The following is a 15,321-nucleotide window of genomic DNA, read 5'->3' as shown; positions in this document are numbered from 1 at the left end:
CACAGCCGGGCGGTAAAATCGAATATGTGTAGATGAATGTTCGGGAAAAAAGCCGCTCGTCTTTGCCGCTCGATTACAAAGGCCGGGCAACAGCCGAATGGAACAATCGGCCAAACCGGGCGGTAAAATCGAATATATGCAGATAATGTTCGGGAATCACAAACCGCTCGGAGCCGCACACAATCACTCGGCTCGGCAACTGCCGACTTATGCCGATCGGCTTTTGGCAACAATTTTTGTTCAGTAGTGCTAAAAATGTGGGACGAAGACGACGTGTTGTTAATTTCCGCAGCTTTTGTCGTTATTGCCGGCTCTTTACTACGAAAACCTCGAAGATTCTGGGTGCGAAGAGGCCTTCAAAATCGTGACAATGAAGATTTTCTTAATAGATTACAAGAAGATGACTGTGATGTGTTAAACTTAGAATACAGAAGCAACGGTGGATTCAAAGATTTTTTTAAAATGTCAAGTAGTGATTTTGAATTACTTCTTCAACTGATTGGACCATCAATTAACAAAAATGATACAAAATGGAGAACTGCTTTAACTGCAAAAGAAAAACTCGGAGTTACTTTAAGATATTATGTATCTGGAGACTCATTTGGAAGTTTAATGCAGACATTCAAAATTTCACAGCAAAGTGTTTCTGAAATAGTACCTGTAGTAAGTCAAGCTTTAATCACAGAGTTGAAGAGCTTTATGCAGGTAAGAAATAATTCAAGGTGATTAATTGTTGGGTTAAAGGAACATATTCGAAATTAGAATCTGCATTTATTTTTTTATTTATTAAAAAAAATGGAAACATTTTTTGGTATTACGAAATCAATCACAAATAAAATTAACAAATAAAGTCAACATAAAATAACTTTAGCATCTAGCTTTTAACTAAAAAATTATCAGTCACGCGAATATTACTCCGTAATAATTTCAGGAATGGAAAGTTGCGTCGCTTAAGAACTATCATCCATCATAAATCAACATAAACACCACATTTTTAGCATGTTGCTTTGAACAAACTAAATGCACGACATTAAGCTAAAGGATCACGTGATTGTTCTTCTGCAATAACTTTAGGAACGGAAAGCTGCGTTTCTTGAGAATTATCAATCAAAGCTGGTTTATTGTTATTTATGGAAATATATCCTTGTTTGTCAGAATCTGGCACAAAGTTATTAGTACCATCATTAGTTGCAGAGCTGGTACTTGTGTCTGGTCGATAGTAATTATATGAGTCGTATACTCCGAGTTCCCCCTCCATTAGAAGGGTATTTATTTTATTTTGCAAAGTAAGTCTTGCGTAAGGACAATAAATTTTTCTCAACTTCACAGCTACTTGGTCACCGAACAAGGAGAATTCATCTTTGTCACTCCGATTTTTGTATACCTCCGTCATAATAGAATATGCACTCGAAATTTTTTCGTTGACATTCCCCACGTTGCGTGAACGCTTTCGGCATTCATCTGAGGTTTCAGTGCAAGCAGTCGTACTATCTAAGCTGTCTTCAGCAGTGTAATCAATCTGAAAAAATAATAATTACTTATAAATAAATAGTTTTCTACATTTCAGATGCCAAATACCGAAGAAAAGTGGAAAAATATAGCAAAGGGTTTTAACGATAAATGGAACTTTCCGAATTGTCTCGGTGCGTTAGATGGGAAACATGTGCGAATTGAAGCACCATTTCACAGTGGCACTGATTACTACAATTTTAAAGAATACTTTAGTATTGTGTTAATGGCACTTGTAGATTCTGATTATAATATCCTGTATGCTAATGTTGGATGCCAAGGTCGAATATCAGACGGCGGAGTTTTTTCAAATACTATATTGGACAATATAGAAACATTGAATGTGCCAGAAGACAGTGAGCTTCCTGGGAGACCGTGCCGGACACCATACGTAATTATAACTGATAATGCATTTCCTTTAACAGAAAGATTTATTAAACCATACACATCTTTAGGGAAAAAGGGATCGAAAATTAGAATTTTCAATTATCGTTTGAGTCGAGCACGTCGGATGGTTGAAAGTACTTTCGGAATTTTAAGTAAAGTGTATGGGTGCTTTCGAAGACCGTTCAAATTACAACCTAGCAAAGTAACAAAGGTTGTGATGGCATTATTACATCTACACAATTTTCTCCGAAGAAATGATGAATCGAGGCATTTATACGAATACTACGCGTTTCAAGGTGATAGAAGAAATGCCACAAATGACGTGGGAATAAACGTAGGAGAGGCTGAAGAAACTAACGCTGAAAATGCAAATATTGAACCAATAATGCTGTACAATTTTTCGCCCGGTGAAATTGTCAGGGATGAATTTGCTGAGTATTTCTGCTCGCATCAAGGAAAAGTTCCTTGGCAAAATAAGTATTAAAATTTATTAATATGTACTAAAATCAGTGTAGCTAGCTAGATTTGTGTTGATAATTAAATAAATATGTTGTAGTATAGATTTTAGTTTTTTATTTACTACTAACTAGCAACCCGGCCCGGCTTCGCACGGGGATTTCTTACAATTATGTTTTGTATGAAAAAACTTTCGAGAATAAACTGTTTGAATATAATGTAAACTGCAATTAATTTCGTTGAATAAAACAAATACAAATGCTAACTTTGTTTTATACTATGTAGTCTAGGTACACTAATCTACACTAATATTATAAAGAGGGAAACTTTCTTTGTTTGTTTGGTTGTAATGAATAGGCTCAAAAACTACTGGACTTATTTTGATGAAATTTGAAAGATAGACTAAACCTTTAGGAGTAACATAGGCAATTTAAAAAAAATCCCAGGAACAAACATTTTAATAACATAGCAATCGACCGGGGCTTCGGTTGCGTTAAATTTCCTTTATTTTAACGTAATGCTGCACTGAAAACTATGTTGGCCGTCGTATTTGTAAGTGGCAACAAAACATATTGATTTTCTGGAGATCCTACTCGAGAAAGAGCAACATATAATTGCCCATGCGAAAAGCACTCCTTTCTGAGGTCGATGCCAACAATCGAAAATGTTTGTCTCTGGGATTTATTTATAGTGAGGGCAAATGAGACCTTTACAGGAAACTGTAACCTTTCAAAGTATATACTTAGGTAAATCCGTCGGTATCATTGGGATCCCTATCGGTAATGTAACTATTGGATTTTTGCATGTTAAGCCGATTTTAATTAGAAGTACCGGTTTAAAAAAATTACATAAATATACACCCTCAATAAAAAATTTATTTAATTCGAAAACGCAATCATTCACTTTTAATTTTTTTAATAGCGCCATCTGTCGTTCCATACTATAAACTGGCAAAATTTCAAATTTTAATAAAAATTTTTGCATGTTAAGCCGATTTTAATTAGAAGTACCGGTTTAAAAAAATTACATAGAAATACACCCTCAATAAAAAAAAATATTTAATTCGAAAACGCAATCATTCAAATTTAATTTTTTTAACAGTGCCATCTGTCGTTCCATACTATAAACTGGCAAAATTTCAAATTTTAATAAAAAAATTTTGCATGTTAAGCCGATTTTAAATAGAAGTACCGGTTTAAAAAAATAACATAAAAATACACCTTTAATAAAAAAAAATATTTAATTCGAAAACGCAATTATTCACATTTTAATTTTTTTAATAGCGCCCTCTGTCGTTCCATACTATAAACGGGCAAAATTTCAAATTTTAATAAAAATTAATCAAAATGTCAATGAATATAAGAAATATTTTCTAAAAATCAATAAAAATAAATAAAATGAAAAAAAAAAAACTTACACACGGGTACCACGGATCGAACCATCGACATCGACATCAACTATATGACCCTTGGCATTTACCACTGAGCTATTGAATGATACTTACAGGTGGCGAAATTTTGAATAGGATTCTTATAAATTTTTCTTTTCAACCTCATTTGGTCTTTTCTTAAAGTCAAATTTAAAAAACCTATTTTTTATTGCATAACATTAATAACATAAGCTACTGTCCAAATTTCGCTTTTATAGCTTCTATGGTTTAGGCTGGGCATTGATTAGTAAAAAATCATCGGTCCGCGCGCAGTTTCACCCGCGTGGACTACAAACAATGCCCAGCAGTGGGATAAAAAGTAGCCTATGTTACTCCTGAAGGTTAAGTCTATCTCTGTGCCAAATTTCATTCAAATCGGTCCAGTAGTTTTTGAGTTTATTCGTTACAAACAAAAAAACAAAAAAACAAATCTTTCCTCTTTATAATATTAGTTTGGACTAGCTTCCCGCCCCGTGTCTTCGCCCGCACTTTATTAGATTTTCAACTAAGTAAATCGGTTTAGCGGCTTTGACGTGAAAAGGTAACAGACAGACAGATACTTTCGCAAGGATAAGGGTTACATGGATGGGATGGATAAGGAGAATGGATATTATCAGTTAATCTAATCTATAACACAGATACACTTAACATAGACAGAAAAGGCCATTTATAATTGTGTAGACAACTTACCATTTGCGAATCCATAGTCTTGCGAGGTTTATTTCTGGATGATAAAAATAATAAAGATTTGTAGGCGAACCATTTCGAAGTAAATGATTCATCGGCCCCAGATCCACTCTTTTTGCTGTCTTGTTCTTTCTTTTTTTCCCTTAAAAAATGACTTTGGAGGTTTTTAATTTTTCTCTCAACTTCAACTTTTTCGACTTCAAACTTTGCTGCAATTTCTACTAAGGCATCATGTCTTTTGATTTTATTTTTATAGAATTCGTCTTTTGAATCCCATAACAACGGGTAAGACCGATAGCACTCGATAAATTGGATTGTTTTTTCCTGCGACCACTCCATTTTACGTGTGTATACTACGACAAGCATGTACAAAATGACCACAAACATTCAGAGACGACGCCGACGCGTGACGCCCGAATGAAAACCGAATTGTGCCGATTGAACCCGAATGAACTACGTATATACCCGATCGGCACAAGCCGAATGAAACCGAATGTTGTAGTAGTAGTTGCGAGTCGGCTTTTTCGTTCCACAAATACCGTTCGGCAGTTGCCGAATCGAATGATGCGTTTACTCGAATGAACTACCCGATCGGCACAAGCCGAATAAAGCCGAACAAGTGCAGTGATTACTTCGGGTCGGCTTTGTTGATCGACAAATGCTGCCGAACCGACAGTGCCGACCCGCCTATGTGTGTAGCAACCCTAACTCGCACGCGTCGTGTCTGTAGGTGACAGTGTTTTCGTACTACGGTCCAGCGTGCGTTCAACGTAAGTATATTATTAATTTTGATTTAGTTTTTTTTTTGTGCTCTTTCAAATGCAGATTATGCTGTAAATAGCAATATAATGTTGTAATGATAATGTAATGTTGGATATTCACGTATAAGTTATTTTTGTTTTGATGAACACATAATATTTGTTATCGATAATAATAGTTATACATTAGACTTTATTAAAAACATATTTCCAGGTAACGAGTGAATAAATCATGTCCAAGTCCAATGAAACTGAGAATTTCGAGAGAGAGAATAAAGGCGACGGTGATGGCGACGGCAGCGCCGGCAGCGTCGGCACCCAAATTGGTATAGGTCTGTGGCGTTATTTCAAGAAAAGTGACAAAGGTGGCAAATGTCTTATGTGTTCAGATGAACTAAAAATTAGTCAACGTTCTACCAAAGGCTTAAAAATACATTTAAAGACTAAACACAATATCGATATCAATTCTCGAAACGATGAGACTGGAGAAAAATCCTTACCAGTTATACCAAAGAAGAAACCCAAAACTTTGGACAGTTTTGTTATCAAAGAAAACTCCATGGACAAAACGATCTCTAGGATGGTATGTAAAGACGGATTCACCTTAAGTTCCTTTTGCACATCTTCGGATTTAAGAGATTTATTTTCTAAAAGTGGAAACAAATTACCTAACTCGCCAAATACGATAAGATCTATCGTAACAAACTTTAGCAACACAGTCAAAGCTGACATGATTATAGAATTTGAACGTCTCAAGAAAGGAAAACAGAGATTTTCACTCACATTTGACGAATGGACGTCACAAAAAAATCATCGATACTTAAATATCAACGTTCACCAGAAAGAAAATCATTTCAATCTGGGTTTGGTACGTATACAAGGCTCGGCTACCGCAGAACATTGCATTAGCTTGGTAAAAGAACGCCTAGCGAGTTTTGGTCTAGACTTAGACACAGATATTATTGCATGTACAACGGACGGCGCTAGTGTGATGGTGAAGGTTGGCAAGCTTTTGCGTTGTTCCCAGCAGCTTTGTTTTACACACGGCTTGCAGCTAGTGGTAGTTGATACACTGTATAAGAAAAGCAATTCACCAATACCAGAATGCCCAGCAGCCTCAATTGCGACGGAGTCTGATAATGATGACGACGATGATATGGACGCGAATGAACAGGGCGTAACTGTAAATATAAATTCACCACCACTTGAAATGACTTCTACATATGACAATTTATTGAAGAAAGTGCGAAAAGTGGTCAAGATTTTTAAACGGTCACCAACTAAAAATGACGTCTTTTTACAAAAATATGTAAAGGAACAAGAAGGCCCTAAAAAAGAATTGGCATTGATATTAGACTGCCGGACTCGCTGGAATAGTCTTTTAAATATGTTAGAACGATTCTATAACTTAAAGAATTGTATCGATAAGGCATTAATCGATATTGAATCTGAAATTAAATTCAGCGATAATGAGTGGTTCAAAATCAATGATCTCATTGCCAGCTTGCAGCCTTTTAAATTGGGAGTTGAGGCACTGTGTAGGCGAGAGTCAACGCTTATAACTGCGGACACAACATTTCAATTTATTTTGGATAAATTGCAACAAAAAAATACGGTGTTGAGTAACCAGTTAACTCAGAGTCTACATGAACGTATTAAAGAACGCCGCACTAACTTGACAGGAGTTTTAATTTATTTACAAAATCCGAAAAAGTACGACCAAGAAGCCAAAAATACAGATCGTACTCAAACATTCTTCATGCCAAAAAAAGCTGCAATACGCCAAGAAATAAAGAAAATATTAGAGAGAGTCAGTACTGTTGAAGACGATGAAATGTATGCAGGTGACGTCTTCGAAAATACATCTATAGCTGGAACATCCGTAACTGTAACTGACACAGCTTCTACACTTACGCTAAAAGAAGAATTAGAAAAACAGCTTCAACAAGAAAAAGAAATATTTAAGAAAAGACCAGACAATAAGCAAAAGGATTATGAAAAAATTTTGAAGAAAGAAATGGCATGTTTTGAGTCCGATGGTATCAGAGGAGAGTACCTGACGCTCGCCTATGAATATATCATGACTGTTCAGCCTACTAGCGTAGAAGCCGAGAGAGCGTTTTCGGCATCAGGATATATTTGTAGTTCACTCAGAAGCAGGCTTGGAGATGATACTATAAATGCCATTTGCTTTTTAAGAGCGTATTTTCAAAAGTCACAGTCGTAATAATACCATTTAGTTATTTAGATAAGAGAAAGTTGTGATTTGACAATGATTAGTAGTTATTGTTTTTGTTGTTGTTGATTACTTAGTTGTGATTTCTTTAGTCATTATTATGAATAAGACTGAATAACAAAATAGTATAAAACTGTTGTTAGATGTAAGGGTATAATTAAACAAAACTTTAATGCCAAACATTTAAAAGCTAAGATTAGTAAGACTGATTACTAAATTACTCGTACTTAATTATATAATTTAATTGTTATTTTGTTCGAAAACAAATAATTTTTGTTGCATAATGTGAGACATGTTTAATTACTCGTAATAAAACTTGATTATTTAAATAAAAACCTGTAGTTTCAATTCGATTTTATAACATAATTTCAAAGATGCGGGATCCCGCGGGATCTTGCGCGGGATTGATCAATCCCGCATATCAATCCCGCGGGATTGAATGAGCTGCGGGATTGCAATCCCTAGCTGCAACACAACCTCGAACTGGCCCTGGACAGCCCCCTTTAGTTGACTCGCAACCTGCTCTCCTAGAGACCATAATTAATATTGCTATTCATGGCAGCGCAGCTGATGAACGCCGCCGAACAGAGATGATTAGGAGTTGTCTCACTCTGTCCGACCTGCATGAAAGGCTGTTGTTAATGGGATTCCAAATTTCTCGAAGCGGCACATATCTTCATTTACTTCCACGCGTTTCTAACACTCAAGAGGGAAGAAGGCACGTACGTACCGTACCCGTAAAGTTAGCAAGACCACAGACCGAGATGCACAAAAAACACGAGGACGGGGAATTTTGCACTGCTACAATCAGGTCACTGGAATCTCTCGCGTCGCTTCTGGGACCGCAGCAAGTATTCGTTCTCTCACAAGACGATAAGGCACGTGTACCAATAGGTTTACCAGCAGTGAAAAGTCAGAGCCCTCTTTTAATGCATATGGAATACAGAATACTTTTACCTGATCATGACTGGGTCGTGGCAGAGCGGCACAAACTTATTCCTTCTGTATACGCCGGCATCAACGTGGAACCTAACAGTTTCGGTAAGGAAGAAGCTGTTGGGTACAGCGGGCCGACACACATATCCATAAGGAGCGGGAAACATACATCCCCCACAGCGAACACTCATGCTTATGATTTCGAATCACTTTTATCAATACCGTCATTCAAACCCTTAATGATGACAGAAACGAATACCGTGAAGCCAGTGATCATCATCTTCGTAGATGGTGGGCCGGACGAAAACCCACGTTATCGCAAAGTTAAGAACTTTGCAATTGAACACTTTAAAAAATACAACCTGGACGCCCTGTTTATAGCGACTAATGCTCCTGGGCGGAGCGCATATAACCGAGTTGAGCGTCGGATGGCTCCCCTCAGCAAACGACTGGCAGGCGTCATTCTGCCTCATGAACATTTTGGTTCTCATCTCGACGACAAAGGAATGACTACGGATGATGATTTGGAAAAACGCTTCACGTCCGTGAATCGCAATATTTCTTACAGGTTATAAAATGCGCGGATGAATCCTGCTGTTCACCACCGAGAAGTGCATTGAAATCTGTGTTTGCGGATACTTTCATGCCGCCACCTTGTCCAATAATTCAAACCCCAAGCAACCTCGTAGTACCCAGTTTGCTAGACAAAGGAACGTCAAAATTTTCGCTACTTCTTGTGAGATTGTCCGTTGATCTGTCACCTCCTCTAGAAGGGTTTAAGCAGATGCCTTACGATTTCTTTTGTCCATCTGTACAATCCGACCTAAAGAAAAAAGTATGTCCAACCTGTGGGATCTATTTCACATCTCACAAGAGTGTTCAAATGCACTGTCGTGACGTGCATGGCAAGACTGTCCCAGACCATTGTGAAACTAGAGTACGGCCACAGCGCCTTGCTGCCAGAAGGGCGAATGAGCTTCTCTGCATTGTGCGTCGTTATGAAACATCGTCTGAGGATGCTGACTGGATCGACGAAGACGAAGTCGATGCAAGTGGCTTAACAATTCCAGAACCGTCTTCGTCTGCACTCCAAGTGCCAGTGATGAAAGAATCGGAATGGCTAGCAAACCCGTGGACAGAGGAGCATTAATTGCAATCGAATTGTTTTCATAGACCTATTTAGATACTTGGTTAATAGTTGATTATTTTTTGATTTTGTTAAGAATACGATTTTATTTCGAATAAAATGATTAATTTTAGTTGGGTTTCTGTTAATAATTGCATTGTCAAAGGTTAAAATAAAAATGTTAAGGTCAACTAGGCTAATTGCGTCTACGGGGCTATTGCGTCTTTTTTAAGTTATTCGAAAACAGTTCGGTTCAGACTAACTAGTGCTATCTAGTTACATTTGTATAAACTAAAACCTTTACATAAATTACGTCTAGATGGCGTTGTAGTGAACTGACTCAATAATTCGGCCATTTTGTATATCGAATGCGTGTGGACAACTTGTTGCTGGTAGAGGTGAGTGTCAAAATCCTTGTTAATCTTAAGTTTTTCTTAAATTACCGATTTTAATTTATTATGAGTGTGAGGACTAATCAATGGGCTGCTTACACAGGCAGTTATTTTTAATAAAATAGCTTTATTGTAGGAGGTATTGATGTCGCCATTTTTAGGTTAGGATTTATATCTTGGGGTAAATGCATCTCGCCGTTACGAGGTAATTGCGACTGTGGGACGCATTTTCCTCAAAACATAAATCGTCAACCTTTTTGTGCTAGCATTTAATATATAAAAATTGTATTTCAGATAAAGAGTTTATACTTACCATGGTGATTTTGAAATACATGGACATTGACAAATACTTAACTAAATACGATTTTCAAAACTTTATACAACAAAGACTTGTATGGCCATGGCAGAATACTCATTTTAATTTGTCAACCAAGTGTTTCGGATGTGGAGAGCCAACAAACGTTATATCCAGTATGCCCCATCATTTTATTATGAATGAGATAATAGTTCAACATGCACGAGTATTGCTAGCAAGCTCATTTTTCTGGTGTCCTTTTTGTTCCATTTTTACTATTTACGAACATTATCCCGAAGATGAATGCGGGTATTGCCATGCAAATAATTTGATTTGATAATAAGGTAATTTCACTGCATGACATAATCGCCTTTTACGTGTATACAAAATCCTTATTCACATCAATTTTATTTCATTCATTTCAGATTTAAGATATTTATCAAAATGGTACGTAACTACAGAAAAAAAACACAACCTACGTACACTTTAGATACTTTAAATATAGCCGTCAAAGAAGTAAGAGATGGAATTTTAAATTCATATCAAGCTTCAAAACAATATAATATACCGCGGACAACTATAGTAGACAGAGTTAAACTTAGAAGAGGTGTCGTTAAAGAAACTAGAGGCAGGCCAACAGCCATAAATGTCAAATTTGAGAAAAGAATAGCTACCTCGCTCCACATTATGGAAAAGAACGGGTTCGGTCTGTCCTCTGAGGAAGTTATAAAACTTGTAACGCAATACGTTGAAAAAAATAAACTAACGACACCCTTCAAGGAGGGAGCCCCGGGTTATGAGTGGTTTTCTGGCTTTCGGAAAAGAAATAACTTATCTCTAAAAAAACCACAAGCGGTAGAGATGTCACGAAAAGCCGCATGTGACCCGTTCATAATCAAGGACTACTTCGACACACTTGAAGAGTATATAAAAACAATGGATTTACAATATAGTCCAGATAGAATATGGAATCTCGACGAATCTAGTTTCAGCAAGGACCCAGAAAAGACCAAAATTGTTGGGGCAAAAGGCTATGCGAGTACCAGAACAATTGCTTCGGCGGGAAAAGATAATGTGACTGTATTGTTTACAGTTAACGCAGCAGGTGAAAAATTGCCACCATTAATCATATACCGTGGCAAAAATATATGGGACCAATGGATGTCTCAAAATGCTTATGAAGGTACTTGTTATGCGGCCACAAAGAATGGGTGGATAGACGCTAAAGTTTTTGAGAAATACATGTTGGGGACAGTCTTGCCTCATGTAAGTAAAGAGTCACCTTGTTTAATAATATACGACGGCCATTCCACGCATATTCAATTACATGTATTAGAGAAAGCAAAAGAATTGGGCGTTGAAATTATAAAACTGCCATCACACGCGAGCCATCTGTTACAACCTTTAGATTTAGCGGTATTTAAATCTATGAAAGTTAGGTGGGATGCTAAAATATTGGCATGGCAACGGTTAAACGTAGGAGCCAAGATGCAAAAACACAATTTCAGTGAAATCCTCGGGGAAGTCTGGAAAGAGTTAGATCCCAAAATAATACGAAATGGATTTAAAAAAGGCGGCATATTCCCCCTAAATAAAGACGTAATACCTGTTGAAAAATACGACGCACAGGCTTTTAAAAGATTCAATGAAGCCAAAATAAAACAAGTTCCAACGTTATACAGTTTATGTTCACGACAAATAATAAAGACCATTAATAAGAAATGTACCTCAACAATTGACAACCACAAAAATAATATTATTTTCCATCCCAATGAGATACAGTTACCTGGTACAAGTCAAGGAACACCAAAAATTGAGATTTTGGAAGACCGGTATCTGAATAATGAAGAACTAGTATCCTTTGAAAGTTTGTTACTTAACACGATAAAAAAAGCTGACCCGACATATAAAATTAAGAAAAGAAAGGTAGTTCAAGGAAGTGAAGTAATTACACACGATGATTTTTTGAATAGATTGCGGAAAAATGAGGCTGAAAAACAAAAAAAAGAAGAAGAAAAAAGAGAACGAAAATCTAAATCAGAGGCGAAGAAAAATATAAAATCTAAACAGAAATTACCTATGCCTACGACTATAAAAAAATGTCAGAAGAAAATACCGAAAAAGATACCGAAATATTCATCGGACGAAAGCAGTGAAAGTGATAATATAATACTTAGCAGCGACTCTGATACAAGCGAAAACTGGGGAACATATTGTCATAAGATAATCCAACAAGTTGAAGAAGAAAGTAATATAAGTGATCATACATCCACTGAACTAGGACTTACATCTATACAATGTCATAAAATACAGCCAGATAAGGACCATATCACTAATGATGAATATGAACCAGATTCCAGTCAAAGGCATCCACAAGTTGGTGACTGGATTATTGTAAAATTCGCAACAAAGAAAACCGTGAAACACTTTATCGGAAATGTAATCTCATTGAATCATGGCCATCCTCAGGTTAAGTATTTGAGAAAAATTAAAAATAGTAAGATTGTATCCTTTCATTACCCTGACGTTGAGGACGTATCTGAACTCATACATGACATTGACATTGTTAAGTTTCTTGAAAACCCCCTAATAACACGAAGAGGACACGTAGTTTTCAAAGAAAAATTTGAAGGATTCAATATTCAGTAGAGTATAGAAAATGTATTGTTGATTTTTCTGATCAGTAAGACTGAATTACATAGTATTATGTAATGACAATTGTATTTAAAAGTTAAAATACTCAGTATTAGATACCATATTTTTATGTGATTATTTGTTGAATACTGTGGTTGAATAATATGACACTACTTAAGTACGAAGATTTTTGTTCTGTTAATTTGTCTTAAGAAATTTTATGTCGATTAATCTTGTTATTTAATTGTTTAAGCATGAAAACTTGTATACGCTATCTAAGTATAAGTACATTTTCTAGAGTAGGTTAGCTTAAGTCATTAGTTACCGAATGATCTGATATTTCTGGTCAAATATACAAGACTGAACTTTGTTATAATATGTCACATAGTGACTGATTTTAAGTTGGAGTATGGAGAGATGTCGATTACTGTTAATTAGTATGATTAAGCTAATTATATAAAGTTTCAGTATATCCTTAAGTTTATTCTAATGATCTTATCTGATATTGCTGGTCAAATTTTGCAAGACTGAATTTCTTTATAATATGTCACATAGTGACTGACTGGAAGTTAGAATATAACGTTGGTGTGTGGACAGATGTTGATTACTGTTAATTAGTGTGATTAAGCTAATTATGTTAAATTTCATTATAACAAAAGTTTACTTTTCTAAAGAATATTTTTGCTGTAATAAGCATCTTTTCGACTAATATTTTACAATTATGAAGGTAACAACGCCTAAATCTAACTTGATAACACAATCAAGTTAGATTTAGGCGTTGTTAAGTCAAAACATGCCATTTTTTATTTACTGGATAATAAGTTCAGAATAGTTTTCCTTTGGCAGGATTTTTGTATAGATTTTTGTTCCCAGTACCGAAAATTTGATTTTGAAAATTAAGAACAACGCATTTATAAAAAGTTGGCTCTTATTTTAATTTTTTATAATAAAAATTGTATAATGTAATGCAGATTTTTTTATTTACAATTCTTACCACTATTAAAATCTCATAGGTTTCTACTACCTACAAGTAAGTACATGCAAATAGGTGGTCCGAGAGGGGGCAAGTTTTATGAGTAAAATGTTGACAACATCTGGATTTAGCACGAGGCAAATGCGTCTATAAAAAACTAGGCGCATTTCCCCCCGACCTTACCAAATCTTCTCTGAATGCATCAAGTATTCTCTTTGTCTTATTAAATTATCACCTATAGCATAGAAAATTGGTTTGTAAAAAGCTACCTTGTTTTCATCCCGATAAACCTACTAATTCAGTATTTACTTAATAAAGACGCATTTGACCCAAACGGGGTAAATGCGTAAGAAAAACCTCTTTCAAAAACACTCAATATGCCACCTTTTTAAAACTCTGGTGAAAAAAACATTGATATAAATTTATACATAAGAAGTCATTTAATAGGCTTGATGTTCAAAAACAACGATAATGCCATGAATTCGCCTACATTATGGCGTTAACTTCAAGTGATCGGGAAATATGACGCAATTACCCCGGTTGACCTTATTTTATTTCAAGAGTTTATTATTTTGTAAAGCCAAAAATTTATAAAAAATGCAACTTTAGGGTAAAAATGGTCACTTGAGTGTTACGTAACGTTTAGAGGGGGGGGGGGGTCAAAAATCTTAAGCGGTAAAACCAAACGTGCAGCGTCAACATCAATGAGTCATCAAAGGTCACATAAAACAGCATTTTTTCTCGAAATGAGAAATATTCTTGAACACAATCATTCAATGAAATACAAAAATGTCGAAAATAAACAGGAGCCCTCATGGAGGAGTTAAATAAAAATAACTCTCTAAGGGAAACAAAAGGTGCGCCTTTATATCATTGCGCACGTCCCGAACGACATTAAATTTATTCCAAAAACAAAGAACGAGATTAAGTCTATAAACTGGTTTCCCTTATCTTATTTACCCTATAAAATGGGTATTCACCCGAACGGGTTCTCAAACGCTATGCCTAGACTATGACTAGAAGATGGGTTGCCGAAAAGTGTCAAAAATGTGTAAGTGGTAAAACCAAACGTGCGTCAACATCAATGAGTTATCAAAGGTCACATAAAATAGCATTTTTTCTCGAAATGAGAAATATCCTTGAACACAATCATTCAATGAAATACAAAAATGTCAAAAATAAACAGGAGCCCTCATGGAGGAGTTAAATAAAAATAACTCTCTAAGGCCCGCCGGGCCTTTTTGATTGGCCCACTTGAAGTTTCTATGCTCCATTCTATTTTAAATTTCGCGCCTATCAGAGAACGAGTGATTCGGAACAAAAATTGAACGTAGCCTATTCTTGTAGTCTATGGTTGCGCGAGTGAACGCAGGCCGGGAATCCCCTACGAACCTAAGTGCTTTGTTTGCCAGTCGGTCGTAACTTGTTTTGAGTTTGAGTTTTTACATGTCTTTCACATATCTAATCTCTCTTAATAATTGCAAGTAATTGTTGTTATTTAGT

General features: G+C 35.9%; 3 protein-coding genes across 5 annotated transcripts; 2 read left to right on the top strand and 1 right to left on the bottom strand.

Moving 5' to 3' along the window:
- Nucleotides 1-255: 255 nt before the first annotated feature.
- Nucleotides 256-3,795, top strand: LOC106137212 (uncharacterized). The gene is made up of 2 exons (XM_013338011.2): nt 256-705; nt 1,568-3,795. The coding sequence occupies exons 1-2, from the start codon at nt 256-258 to the stop codon at nt 2,378-2,380; spliced, it is 1,263 nt and encodes a 420-aa protein (XP_013193465.1). The 3' UTR covers nt 2,381-3,795.
- On the bottom strand, nt 699-5,173 carry LOC132902925 (uncharacterized). Its single transcript, XM_060949828.1, has 2 exons — nt 4,472-5,173; nt 699-1,519 (listed from the first exon to the last, which is right to left on the bottom strand). Exons 1-2 carry the CDS (start codon nt 4,853-4,855, stop codon nt 1,031-1,033), a joined length of 873 nt encoding a protein of 290 aa, XP_060805811.1. The 5' UTR covers nt 4,856-5,173; the 3' UTR covers nt 699-1,030.
- A 4,684-nt stretch (nt 5,174-9,857) lies between these two features.
- On the top strand, nt 9,858-14,011 carry LOC106142648 (uncharacterized). Of its 3 annotated transcripts, none has more exons than XM_013344506.2 (2): nt 9,858-9,922; nt 10,211-14,011. In XM_013344506.2, exon 2 carries the CDS (start codon nt 10,656-10,658, stop codon nt 12,858-12,860), a length of 2,205 nt encoding a protein of 734 aa, XP_013199960.2. In that variant the 5' UTR covers nt 9,858-9,922; nt 10,211-10,655; the 3' UTR covers nt 12,861-14,011. The 3 variants fall into 3 exon arrangements, with proteins under 3 accessions (XP_013199960.2, XP_013199969.2, XP_013199952.2); XM_013344515.2 differs by having other exon boundaries at nt 9,890-9,922; nt 10,637-14,011; XM_013344498.2 differs by having other exon boundaries at nt 9,894-10,555; nt 10,637-14,011.
- The last annotated feature ends 1,310 nt before the right edge of the window (nt 14,012-15,321 follow it).

The sequence above is a fragment of the Amyelois transitella genome, chromosome 20, assembly GCF_032362555.1.
Source record: "Amyelois transitella isolate CPQ chromosome 20, ilAmyTran1.1, whole genome shotgun sequence".
NCBI lineage: Eukaryota > Metazoa > Arthropoda > Insecta > Lepidoptera > Pyralidae > Amyelois > Amyelois transitella.
Note: the sequence above shows the minus strand (reverse complement) of the source record. Positions and strands in the feature narration are given on the sequence as shown.